Source organism: Bipolaris oryzae (genome assembly GCF_000523455.1).
Source record: "Bipolaris oryzae ATCC 44560 unplaced genomic scaffold scaffold_107, whole genome shotgun sequence".
NCBI lineage: Eukaryota > Fungi > Ascomycota > Dothideomycetes > Pleosporales > Pleosporaceae > Bipolaris > Bipolaris oryzae.
The window spans coordinates 24,391-37,558 of NW_006911383.1; the positions used below are offsets into that span (position 1 = coordinate 24,391).

General features: G+C 49.9%; 4 protein-coding genes across 4 annotated transcripts; 2 read left to right on the forward strand and 2 right to left on the reverse strand.

The window, feature by feature from the left end:
* Positions 1-24: 24 nt before the first annotated feature.
* Positions 25-2,115, reverse strand: COCMIDRAFT_100467 (uncharacterized protein; the record flags this gene model as incomplete). Its single annotated transcript, XM_007691730.1, has 1 exon — positions 25-2,115. One exon carries the CDS (start codon positions 2,113-2,115, stop codon positions 25-27), a length of 2,091 nt encoding a protein of 696 aa, XP_007689920.1.
* Positions 2,116-3,945: 1,830 nt separating this feature from the next.
* COCMIDRAFT_100457 (uncharacterized protein) lies at positions 3,946-5,071 on the forward strand (the record flags this gene model as incomplete). Its single annotated transcript, XM_007691731.1, has 3 exons — positions 3,946-4,228; positions 4,282-4,477; positions 4,546-5,071. 3 exons carry the CDS (start codon positions 3,946-3,948, stop codon positions 5,069-5,071), a joined length of 1,005 nt encoding a protein of 334 aa, XP_007689921.1.
* Positions 5,072-5,220: 149 nt separating this feature from the next.
* On the reverse strand, positions 5,221-7,185 carry COCMIDRAFT_100498 (GMC oxidoreductase; the record flags this gene model as incomplete). Its single annotated transcript, XM_007691732.1, has 2 exons — positions 5,221-6,953; positions 7,002-7,185. The coding sequence occupies 2 exons, from the start codon at positions 7,183-7,185 to the stop codon at positions 5,221-5,223; spliced, it is 1,917 nt and encodes a 638-aa protein (XP_007689922.1).
* Positions 7,186-9,188: 2,003 nt separating this feature from the next.
* Positions 9,189-12,776, forward strand: COCMIDRAFT_38501 (uncharacterized protein; the record flags this gene model as incomplete). The annotated part of the gene is made up of 5 exons (XM_007691717.1): positions 9,189-9,365; positions 9,416-9,918; positions 9,980-10,392; positions 10,592-10,993; positions 11,488-12,776. The coding sequence occupies 5 exons, from the start codon at positions 9,189-9,191 to the stop codon at positions 12,774-12,776; spliced, it is 2,784 nt and encodes a 927-aa protein (XP_007689907.1).
* Positions 12,777-13,168: the final 392 nt, after the last annotated feature.

Consider the following 13,168-nt stretch of genomic DNA (forward strand, 5'->3'; position numbering starts at 1 on the left):
AAAATTACATCATCTGAGCAACTGCTACAGCTCAAACTCCAATACATCATACTCCCCACTTCCTTGTGCACAACAATGCGTCCTTCCCCCCTGCAGCGTCTGTTCCAGCAGGCGATTCATCTGTACCTGACTCAAAATCTGACACCGCTGCAACTCAAGCAAGTCGCTCAGATGGCAGTGAAAGCACAGTGTCGTCTCGCTTAAGAACGACTGTTTCCGAATAGCATCACTGTTACTGCGCCCCACTGCCGGCGTCCGCAGCTCAGGCAAAAGTATAATCGCAAACCCCGAAATCAGCCACTTGCCGCTCGCACTTAGACGCAGTATAAATGCATTGTTCGCATCGGTAACACCCGAAAAAGTGCAAATGCGATCTCCAGGCCGCACTTCATACGATCCAGGACCACCTCCACATGCGAGCCCAATAATGCCATTCGTGCCCACAAACGACGTGTACCGCTCGTGCCGCTGATCCGTATCCCGTCGGCTCAGCCGATGGCTTCTGGCTTCCAAATACAGGTCTAAAGCATCATTCGTCATACTCCGCTTGATAATGTCGCGCATAACTATACTTCCATCACCCGTCTCCGCCTCCCCCCACGGCCGCGCATCCCGTTCCGCAGTCGCGCGTATCAAGCCCGTGATGATCAGATCCGTCGACTCTTCGATAATGGACTGGCGCACCTTTTGCGACGGCCCGGGGTTCCCGTACGGCACGTAAGGGTCCGCAAAGCTGAGTAAGATGTCCGTCCCGTCTTTGGTGACCAGATCCCCGAGATCAAGGATGTCTTGACTCGAGAGCGATTTTGGGTGCATGTTTGAGCGCGTCCAGCCTGGGCTCCAGGTTTTGGGGAGAAAGGCTTCGTCGTGGTCGACGAAATCGCCCACTTCGGTTATGGTGCTGATGAAGGATATCGAGGCTGTCATGCAGGGTGTGGCTGTTAAGACGTAGGCATGGGGTTGGACTTGGGGGCAGAGTTGGAGTACGTGTTGGGCGAGTTTCTCAGGTGAGACATTGAGGGCTTGGGTGAGGAAGGCGAGGAATTTGTAGTCGTCTTTGTCGCCGCCGCGGTGGTCGCTGTTGCATTGGTTGCGGAGGACGTCGACGAGGAGTTCCACTGCTGATTTACTGTAGTCAGGTAGAATCTTTTCTCCGCGCCCCTTTGATGCTACACCCAGGAACCCATAGACACGGTCATGTTCGACTGTGCTCTGGGATGAGGCAAACGCTTGTAAAAGGTCGCGCAGCCGGAATGTAGCCTTCAACGTTCTGCTGTTTCGACGCCCCATGACGTCTCTCTTATACTGCTTGGAATGCTTAAAGTCGCGCCGATACTTGAACAACAAGTACCCACGACTCGCATAGATTTTCCTGGCAGCAGATACAATTGGCTTGGCCGACAATCCGTCTTTCCAGATATTTTCCACAACTGTGGCGTCGACGCTGAAATCACCACACCATATGTCGACGCGTTGCGCGAGCACAAACTCCTGGACTACCCATACACGGCCCCAGTACGGTTTGTCGAGTACAGTTGCGAGGGCTTGATGGAATTCCTCGACTCGCAGCAGATGTGGATGCCGCGCGAGCATAAAGGCTAGCTCTTCCGTTCCCGTAGCAAGGCCAAGCCATACAATGACGGATTCGGCGCCAGTGTATATATCGCGCATGAGAGAAACTTGGTGGTTACGTTCGGCCATGTTGCTCTGGTCAATGACAATGGCATCAATCCACAATGGCATTGGTTTGCTTGGATCCTTTTCCGAGCAATGTCGCAGATACTCCTTCTTGCGGTACTGTTTGAGGAAATTCCACAAGCTCTCTCCGACTGTGAATTTTGATCCTCCAATTCCAATGTTCTTCCTTTGACCGCCCTTGTCCCATGTGTATGACAGTGCGATGAACGCGGGCTTCTCATCCAGGTCGCATGTTGAAAGTTTTGTTTGGATTGGTTCGTACTCTGGTGCAGGCACTATTTCCAAAAGTCTAATGGTTTTCCTGTTTGGGTCCAAGGGCCCATATTGCAACGCGGGTAGTGCGTCTAGAGGGTCTTGGAGATCGGGTAAGGAAGTAACCGTGGGTATGACGGTTACACTGGATTTGCGTTTCGACATGGAAATTCGAAACGGGTCCACAAACGTTTTTCGAAGCAAACTTTGCTTCGGCCCCTCAGGTATATCCATAGTCGCACGTATGTTTTTAGGAGCAACTACAGGAGATGCGATGGCCTGATGACTTCTTGGCGGCAGGGCTGAGGCACGAGATATGGGGTGACAAATCCTAACAGATCATTGTTGTATCTTGCTCTGAGATTGGTGATGGCTTTGCCTGGTCTTCAACTACGAGAATATCCTGATGGCGACACGTATTCTGCGACACGATTAAGGGGAAATCCTAGTCCGTGCAGTTGGCAAGACGAGATTGTTGGGCTCGGTTACAGCGCTAAGTAGTTGTGGGCGGAAAGCCGTCACGCGCTTGGTGATTGTGTGAATCTGCTGCTATCAGCAGAGCAATACTTCTCGCTTCATGGCCCCTAATGCTAGGCTTTGTATCTCAAACTGATACGCAAGGATTCTATTGCCCTGAAGAATGATCGATGTCGCGCTGACATGAGGTCATCGAAGGATCTTTTGGCCCCCACGACCAGTCACGTGATCGTGTCCAAATCCTTCCATGAGGCGGCGATCAAAGTATTAGCTCCAGCCCTAAGGTAGTGTAGCGAAAGGAAGTCGCCTCTAGTCTGAACTCAACTGTTTTATATGTATGTTGTTTTCATAAAGCAATGTGCACCTAGTGGGCTTGCGTATCACTCACCCCACATGCAGCTGCCTTTTCAAGCATTAGCCCATTTTATGGCAAAGTATTCATAGTTTTCTGACCTTTTTTCTTTTCCCAGTAGTATTAGTACTCGACCAAATGGAAGATGGTCGCTGAAAACCAAATGACATAGTCCATATTGAGTGACTTCGTGGTTTTTGTAGTACGTGCATGCAGGGTACGTGCGAAGAAAAGACTTGCTTGTGTTGACATTGTAGGCTCTCATACTCTAAATGCATATGGATTGGTGGCATTGTCATGTTTCATAAATCGGTACTGAGCATTGGTTGCCTAATGTATAGAAAGCCAATGATTGTGAGTGTGCATCGGAAATACAATTTATCATATCATTCGTGGTACAGCTAGGCTTTACGTAACCCGAAAAATCCGAAAACGCAGCACTCCGCCAATTCCAATACATCTCATGCAGGGGGTATAGTTTCTTGGGTCTTTATTTTTATTGGCAAAAGCTAGCTTAGGGTACATCGAGTGCTGTTTTAGTGCAGTCACTAGAGCAAGGACCAATCTTTAGCTACACCTGCCTTCATGTGATTGTGTCAAAGTTTGTTCTTGATTCTCAACTATCTCACCAATACCTTCTACATAAGTTCTGGGTCTCAATACCGACTGTGCCCGCGTTTAGCCTAATTTCAAGGGGCGCCTTACCCGTGTACTGCGCTGACCCTGCATGTCAGCCTCATAACCCCTCTTCTGTGCAATCAATAATTCAACATCATACCATCGATTTCCGCCTGGCTGTATTCTGTGAAAAGCAGAGCTAAAACAACTATACTTTTCTCATGTGATTGTTCTTTGAGATGAATAAAATCAACTCTTTGCGAGATGTCTGATCGCTTATTTCCTCGATGGATGTACATTGCTGTTACGCCTCCTGGTTGCACCAAGGTTCATGATGACATACAGATACGAGATCATATATTTTCGTATCCTAAACGAGTAGTCTGGAATCCTTCTCTACACAGCCCTTGCTGAAATCTCAGCTGTTAGATGTTGGTTAATTCGAAAATCAATATATATACTGCTCTTACTGTTAATTTTTTTCTAATGTTCCTTCACCCTCTCACACTGATAAGTATTCCTTCTGCTATAGCTGCTCGTAAGCAAACATGGGTGGCTTTATCCCTTCATTTCTCGCAACTGTACTAGTCGCGGCTGTGATAGTCCATGCCCAGATCAAGTCTTACATTCAGACTGAAGCAGAGTACCGTACAGAATGCAAAACCTGCCCACGCTCACTTTGCCCTAACAAGCTTTACTATGAGTACGAAGAGCGACTCAATGTAACATGTTGGACACATGGAACGAAGATCATGGGAGACAACCTATGGCTCAAGACTGAGGCTGGCTGTTACATAACCCAGTACGATGTGCTAGAGTATGCTGGAGATTGTAAGTGCAACTGAGGTTAGACTTGGGGATAACAACTAATAGTCCTTGTTTAGACACCACTGATCTTAAATACTGCGGCCCCGCTTCTGAGGTTCAGAAGCTTACCCTTCAAGATGCAAAACTGAGATACAAGACTGAGTGCAGAATTTGCCCTGAGCTGAGCTGCGACGTCGTGTCATATCTGAAGGAAAATACCGAGCTGGACCTGACCTGCTGGTATCCAGACGGACAACTCATCATTGATGACCCGTAAGTGATTCTCCTTTGACAAGCACATACACAGCACGATAGCCCCGCTGACACGAACGCGCACACAGGTACTGGCACAAAACAACAAACAACTGCTACGTCGCAAGGAAAAACCTGTACTCGAAACCCGACCTGACCAAACTAGATGATTGCGGCCCCGTCCCGTTTCTCGAGATTCTGCACCATAACAACGAAAACGGAACAAGCGACCCAAACAAGCGCGAGGCGACCCCAGAGCCTGAGCCCGAACCCGAGCTTGTACCTGCGCCTCTTCCCAAACGTGAAGCAGATATGAACGTCATGTACCTCATCAACGTCACCGTCGGCGAAGAATACGCCTACTGCCGCTCCTGCCCCAAGGAGTCCTGCAAAATAGAAAAGACATTCGAGTTCAACAACGAGGTCTGGCTGCAATGCCTCAAGGTCGTGAACAACCTGCCTAGTGAGGGGCCTCTTGATTACTGGAGCTTGACGACCGATTTCTGCTATATTAATAACAAGGACTTTTGGGAGGATCCTGCGGGCGATTTCTACCGTTTCCCCTCTTGTGACCGCTTCGAGCCGGGTGGTGGCTCGGGTGGCGACGAGGATTGAGACTAGAGATGTATTTAGTATGGTATTTAGTACATGACAGACGGATGACGTGAACAGCCTGACTCATGTAACCTTGGCCTTGAATGCAAACTTGTTGTATTACAAAATAAACCTATTTATAAAAGAGTGTTCTTTGCGACAACACAATACTAGATTTTCTGGACTCTCTTCGCCTTGAAGATCGACAAGGGGTCCAGAATATTGAAAGAGTATCTGTTCTTAATGAGATCTGCAGCCTTCTCTGCAACAGCATACATTGTGGATTGCAAGTGTGTTGCGGGAATCAGCGGGATGATACTTGCATCTACAATGCTGAGACCCTTGATGCCGTACACGGTAAGATCGCTGGCCACACAGCCGCCATACGCCTCTGGCATCATCGAGCAGCTACCAGACATGTGCGCAAAAGAAGCTTGAAGTCCGTTCTGCCTGAGGAGATCGTTCATTATCTCGTCGTCTGTCTGCGCCTGTGAACCAGGTGAGAGTTCGACAGGAGAGAATTTGGCGAGCTCAGGGTTCGTCCAGTGATTGCGCGTCCATCGGACCATTGCGAGGATAATCTGACGGTCGACGGGGTTCTGCAGAGAGTTGAACTGGACAACGGGGTTTCCGTACTTGTTCTTTGGGTTGAGTGTGATTGTACCGCGAGAAAGCGGACGCTGCAGGGCGTTGATGGCGAGACCGAAGGGAACCATGGGAAACTCACCGACGGCAGCATCGGGACTGGCGTGGAGGTTGGCAATGATGTCGCGCTGCTTTTGGAATCCGCGCAAGAGGTTATAGTCGCCATAGACAGAAGGGAGGTAGCTGCGCACATCTTGCGACTTTACTGTCTGCACAATTTCGTTCCAATTGTCCGTGATGGTTTGCAGACTCAAAAAGGCCAAGCTGCTACCATGGGCCTGAGTGAGAGGTCCACTAGCGGTGCTGTCATACTCAGACCACACGGTAGCGTTGAAATCCGGGTTGGCGCCGCTGAAGGGGTTCGGGAAAGCGAGGTTCTGCAGATCGAACATCATGTTGGCGTTGGGGTGATCCTGCATGTTGGCACCGACAGCTGGCATATGCTTCTTCACTGGTACACCAGCAGCACTCAGCACGTCCCTAGGGCCAATGCCACTCAGCTGAAGCAATTGAGGCGTAAAGACTGCGCCAGCCGCCATGATCACTTCCTTCCTAGCGTACACCCTTTTAACAGAACCATCCCTGCGCGACTTGTACTGAACACCGTTGGCTGTGAGTCCGGTCAAGAGACCAACGTTAAAGAGAATCTCATTTACAGTATTTCCGGTGATGACTACGAGATTCTTGCGGTTCTTGATAGGATCGTAGTATTCATTCTTTGCGTGGGATCGTGTTTGTGTCTTGGGACGCAGGGCAGTGGGTGTCCACAAGGCGCCTACAGCTTGGCCTGAACCTTGCTCCTTGGGCAAGGGCACACCCGACTTCTTGTAGGCCGCCCAAATTGTCTTGGTGTCTTCGTACTCGAATTTGGGAAAGGAAGCCTGGATGGGGCCGTTGGTGCCGTAGTATGATGCGTCATACGTGGTGCCAAACTCCTTGATATTGGATTGGTTCGGCGGTGTAAAAGTCGTTGACTTTCTGAAGTAGTACAGGAGATTGTTGAAGTTCCATCCGCTGTTACCTAGTTGTTCCCAAGCATCGTAGTCGGCAGCAGATGCGCGGTCAAAGGCCATGCCATTAACGACTGACCCTCCACCCAGGACATTCCCTACCCATACGGGGTGTGAAGCACCCGTGTTTGCATCATATGCTGAGGTAATATCGTACATGAGCGGCGTGTTGACGCTGTTTGCGAAACTGGGTACTCGCGTTGAAACATCGTCGACCGCATATCCATTTTCTATCACGAGCACAGTGCCTTGGAGAAGGTCAAATTGGAACTTTCAAGTCCAAGGAAAACACTCACGGCCCGAGTCTTCACTAAGCCGGTTGGCAACAGTGAGTCCAGTTAGTCCTCCGCCCACAATAATGAAGTCGAAGGTTTGCCCGCCCACGTCGGGCTCTCCGTTGCTGTTACCACCATTGAGGGGATTGGTTATATGAGGTACGAAAGAGGAAAGAAACAAAAGGCCAGATAAAATTAAAGACATGATAATGGGCGTAAGTAAGCTGAAGGAACGTGTAGGCACCCAGTGAGAGGTGCAAAATGGGAAATCAACATTTCCTCTAGCTCTTTAAACCGAGATAAATGGAAGGTTTTTACATGAAATTAGTCGCTACTGGCCAGAATCGATAATTGCTAGTACGTAGTTTGTCGGTAGGCTTCCCCTGAGGCAGCATAGTTACCCGAAACTTTGTACAACTAGCCAGTGGTCTGCTGCAAGCGAGGCACAGCAAGCACAGCGAATGCGGCAATATCGTCTATCATAAGAGTGTCATCGCCTGATTTTCTCAACGCTCAGGAAAGCGAAGATTGTCAATAGCTCAACGCGCTCACACAGCGTAATGCTGGGTCTGGACCAGCGTAGCGTGGGCATAATAGGTAGAATATGTCTTGTCTACTGGTTGCTCTTCCAAATAGCACATTTTCCGATCAGCGGACCGTTTAATGGCATGTTTCCAGGGTCTAGATCGATGGAGAGAACCAAAGATCATGACAATGAAGACGAAGAAGAATCCGGCGCAGCTGGCTGGCTATTGTAGGCAAAAAAAAAACTTTGTGCATTATCGTATGACAAGCGCCACCTGACGAAGAAGAGGGTAGCTCTCGTGTAGGCCTAGACCGGTGACCCTGTTTTATGTCGATGCCGAAGATAAAAGGTGGGGGAAATGGCGATGGCGTAGCTGTGGATGTAGGGACAGGGGGTTGAAACTTTGGGTCAATCCTGCAGGAGCCGTGGCCTGGAAGCGAGCGATAATAGACACGGCATATTAATCCTTGGCGAGAGCGCCGCTTTGCTCATTATCGGCCTGCTCCTGACTAGTCCTGTTAGTCTTAATCCCGATGTTTAGAGTATCGACAGTTGGCTAAGTCGAGCGCTATCTATCGTCTGGATCGCCTGTGGCGTCTGGCATTGCCTAATTAGGCATCGAGAGCTGTAGCTGCCAAGCCACATTACCTGCACAGCGACCAGCAACTACCTAGCGTCATCTCAAACTTTGCAACAATTACAGCTCTCCATCCAACAAAGCCTTTCTCAGCCCCGCTGCAGATCAAACGTTCAATGTTCAAACAGGCGGGACCTTGAAACGGTTAACCTAGGGCGCCTGAGGGTTTCGCTACGTCCGTAGGACAATCATTAGCCCTACTGGCTGACAACCTCGGCCTGGCGAGCTACTTCAGGTAGGTTGTGTCAAGAGGCGCGAGCGAAACTCGTGTACTTGCACCCTTCCTAGTTTAGCTCGAGGGCTCGTAATTGAATGTAATTCCGGCGGCAGCCACATGCCATAGCACGGCCATGCCGAACCTGAAAACTGTTGGCCTAAACGCCATCACAAGCTAACCTTGCTTCAACGACACGAACCTTTCCTGGCCAGTCAAAGACGTGACCGCTGACTATGCTCAAAACATCCCACCTGAGCAATGGGCAAAAGTCTTCGATAAATTCTCCAACGGTCAAGACTATTGAACTTACCTCGAGGCCAGCCCTTGGTCATTATCTCAAAACTCTCTGCCACTCTGAACTAGAAACAATAGCGACGTGACCCTGGACAAGCGTAAACATTAACAAAAAAGAACCCGTGTTTTAACATATGCCTTTTGCAAGTACGCTAATCACTGTTTATCCTCATACTAAAAGATAAAGAGAGATCTGGGGTGGGGAAACTCGGGCGAGATCACCCCTTGACTCACCAAGTACGGATTAAGCGTTGACTCGCGCGACTACCACCAAACCATATGCAGGTACTCCGGCCGCTGTAGGATTTCGTAATCGTGTGTTTCGAATGGGCAGGTTTTCGCGGCAGGCTGTGTACATCCGTAGCATTAATGAGCGAATATTATAACGGTTCGCACTCCCACGTGGCACACGGTACAACTACTGCATAACATTTGTCTTGGTAAGGGCACTAATATACCGGAACAATACACATCGGCCCGCTTGCCCAGGCCTTTTCTTTCTTTTCCCAGCCTTGAGCACTTCCCCATATCGCCATGGCTGTGCCTACGACACCAGAAGGGCTTCCTCTGGACGACCGCTCAAATGCTATCAAAATACCACTTATTGTATTGATCATATTCAGCTCCGTCTTCGTTGCAATTCGATTGGGTATCAATTGGAGAAACAGGAACTTCTTCCTTCTTACAGATCACTTGCTATGGACTGGACATGTAGGTGTATCCCTTGGACTCTTACACGTTTGGTGCTAATACAATCAAAGGTAGTAGCTATAGCAGGCGGTGCATGCTGCTACAAAATGGCTGAATACGGTGGCGGCAAGCACGTCTGGGATCCATTCATGACACCACCACGTCTGGAAAAACAACTCTACTATGTCTGGCTAAGCCAGATACTCAATCTTTACGGAATGGCGCTGGTCAAACTGAGCGTCTGCGCCTACATTTTCATGCTCGACTTTTCCAAGACCTTTCGCGTCATGATTTGGATATCGATTGTTGTCCATGTCGGGGTCAACTTTGTGTTTCCCACAGTGATTCTATTCGGAGAGTGCACACCCTACTCGAAGCATTGGGACGTGGCGGGAACCAAGCCCGGTTCATGCTGGGGACCAGAACCCAGGGTTATCTCGGGGTACTCCGGAGCAGCAGTCAACATTGCGACGGATTTGCTGTACACAATGGCGCCTTTGGTATACATCTCGCGGATCCAGCTTTCGAAACGCACAATCTGGGGTGTCCGTGCAGTCTTTCTCTGTGGTCTTGTGTAAGTTTCATAGGTCGCAACACATTAGAATTTCCCTGCGCATTCCGCTAACAAACTGCAGAACAACAACAATCTCCGCATTGAAACTATACGAAATGAAGGCATTGGCCAACACCAAAGACCCAAGCTTCGAATCCGTCAACCTAAGCATCTTCGCCTCAGCCGAAGTCTTCGTCGGCGCATTCACCGCCTCACTACCTCCCCTGCGAAAAACATTCGAAAACTTCTTGCGCAGGATCCTTCCCGCCAGTCTTACTGGCTCATCAGGTAAAGGCTCAAAAGCATCTCGACAGAGCTACATGCTCGACAACATTGAGGCGCGGTCGACTGCCAAGTCTTGGCCTGGCAAACAGGAAACAGACGGTGATAGCGAGTTGGGCATACTACCCAACGAAGAGGCCGCAAGGCCAACAACTAATTCCGACCAAGCAATTACGAAAACAACAAATGTCACTGTGACAGAGGACGATCGAAGTGCAATTTCACGGCGTCAAGACGAATGGGCATAATCGCCTTTTTCCTTTGTCCTTTTTCTTTTCTCAAATGTAACTATTAAGTATTATACCAACGAACAAATGATGTCCACGATTTGCAAACATTACACCCCTACCCTTGAGGTTGCACCCTGCATACCACATGCAAACGCGCAAATCACCCGCCCTGCATAACCGAGGTCTCCATCTATCCATCACCTCTCACCTCACCTCTACACCACCACCTTTGCACAAACCCATACCCGTGACAATGTCAACATCAACATTAACCCCATATACCCTCGACCTCTCCCACCGCGGCTACGCCCAAGGTCGCACATATCACGATGCTCAAACAGGTCACCCGCAATGCCACTACTTTGGCGGAATCCCCTACGCTCTCCCTGCAGCGCGGTTCCAGCGTGCAAACCCACTCCCGCCATGCTACCGCTACGGAACGCAGTCCCAACCAGGCGTGTTCGACGGCGCGTGCGGTCTATGTCCGCAGCCAGCGTCTGGACCGGGCAAGGAGGATCAAGTCGGGGATGAGGATTGTTTGCAGTGCAATGTTTGGGTTCCAGTAGGCGAGGCGCCCGAGGGAGGTGAGTTTTACTGGTTGACAGATAAAGAGAGAGAGATGAGAGGATGGGAGGGCTAACATGAGGGAACAGGGTGGCCAGTACTATTTTGGATTCGTAAGTATTTTCCATTTCCTTTTTTCCCCTCCCTTTAATTCCCCAGTTTTTTTTTCGGGCACTTTTTTTTTCGTTTTTGATTTCTGCCTTGTCTCTGTGGGAAAGGGTAATACCGAGCGTACGTGTGTGTGTGAGATTGCGCCACTTTCTCTGCATTCCCAATATCCAGGTCCGCGGGTGATCTTCCCATTTTCCCGCCATGGCAAATATCCCGACTACCTGGGCAGAACATGGGGAACCACCAAACGCAAAACAAAGCCTGTGCGACCCTTTTTTTTTCTTAGTCCCATATCAAATACGGGACGGCACATGCTCCTCACGTCCCGTACCAGCGGCACAACATAAGTATAAAAAAAAAGCACGTGGCAAACTGACTCGAGACCTATTCTACTGAACTTTAGATGGCGGCTTCCTCCAATGGGGCAGTCCGAACGGCCTCAATCTCCGGCTTCTCCTCTCCAACTCGCCCACACGCTGCATCGTCGTCGCCCCGGCGTACCGGCTTAACGTATTCGGGTTCCTGGGCTCACGTCACTTGCATCACGATGACAACGACGAAGACAACAACAACAACAGTGGATGCGCGGATTACGATGCTAACGTAGGGTTTTGGGACCAGCGATTAGCGCTGCAGTGGACGCACGAAAACATCGCGTATTTTGGGGGGGATGCCGCGAATATCACCGTCGGGGGCTACTCTGCAGGCTCGCATTCCGTGTTTCATCAGCTCTCGTATGATTTGGGGTTGGGTGAGGGCAAGGCGGTGGTGAGGCGCGCAATGATGCTGTCGAATGGACCGGGGATGCAGCCAAAGAGTTTGGACGAGGCGCAGGAGCAGTTTGAAGAGTTGGTCCGGGGTTTGGGGATTGAGGACGGATTGGGGCCCGCGGAGGCGCTGGCGAGGCTAAGGAAGGTGCCGGCTAAGGAGATTGTCGAGGCGAGCAAGAAGATGGGGTTGCATCAGTTTCGCGCGGTGACGGATGGGGTGTTTGTTCGCCAGGGTTTATTGGAAGAGCTGTCCAATGGTGTGTACGCGGAACGCTTGAGGAGGCGCAATATCCACCTCATCATCGGTGAGTGCAAAGATGAGCACTTCATGTACGGGACATGGCGGCCGCCTCAGCCAGGCTATACGAACATGCTGCACCGCCTCGAAGCCGACTATCCCCGCAAAGCTTGTAAGGTGCTGATGTCACACTACTTTCCTGACCGGAAGCTTCCATCGCGGTTCAAGAGCTGGCAGGAGGCGTTTGGGCACATCTACGCTGATGTCCAGATCCATGCCCTACGACGAGGAATGGTGAACGCGCTGGCGGAACATGGAGCCGGCAACCTAATCCATAGATATCGTATCGAGTGGCGTGCGCGGTGCGTGGACAAAGAGCTTCCCAGCCATTTTGGCGTCACGCATGGGTCTGACATTCCGATTTGGTTTTGGGGCAATGGCAGCGACTTGACTGAGGAGGAAAAGCACATTGCAGCACAGACGTTCCATCATCCCCTGACTAAGTTTCTCAAGGGAGAGGACATGGAGTGGGGCACGGAGCATGCGATGCAATTGCGGACGTTGAAGAGTGATGGTCGGGTTGTCATTGAAGAAGATACGAGGATGGAAGAGGGTCTCAGGCTCTGGGATGCACTGAAGAAAGTTGGTGCAACGGGTGAGCCCAAAGCATCAGCAAGGCTTTGAGGGTGTGGATTCACCACTGCACCATGGGATAAACCGATATATTTGGAATCGGATACCGTCGATACGTTATGTGACGGCGCTGTCATTGAATCGTATCCCAACTACCTCTCTACTAATACAAACACACGTGAAATAAACTATAAAATAACGACTACTACTTTTCTGCATTATTACCCAGTCGACAGGCAAGTCAAAGGATTTCATCACAAAGCCATCTATCAGTTGTTCATATTCGCGAATAGAGCACAGTCCAAAAACATGTATTTTATTTAGCAACTATACATCATATCATTTCATCATATACGCCAGCCTTCTGCCATCGAACCGAAAACGGAATCCAGACATTACAATGGAAACCTTATTACTCAGATCAAAAATCACAAAGGCATGAT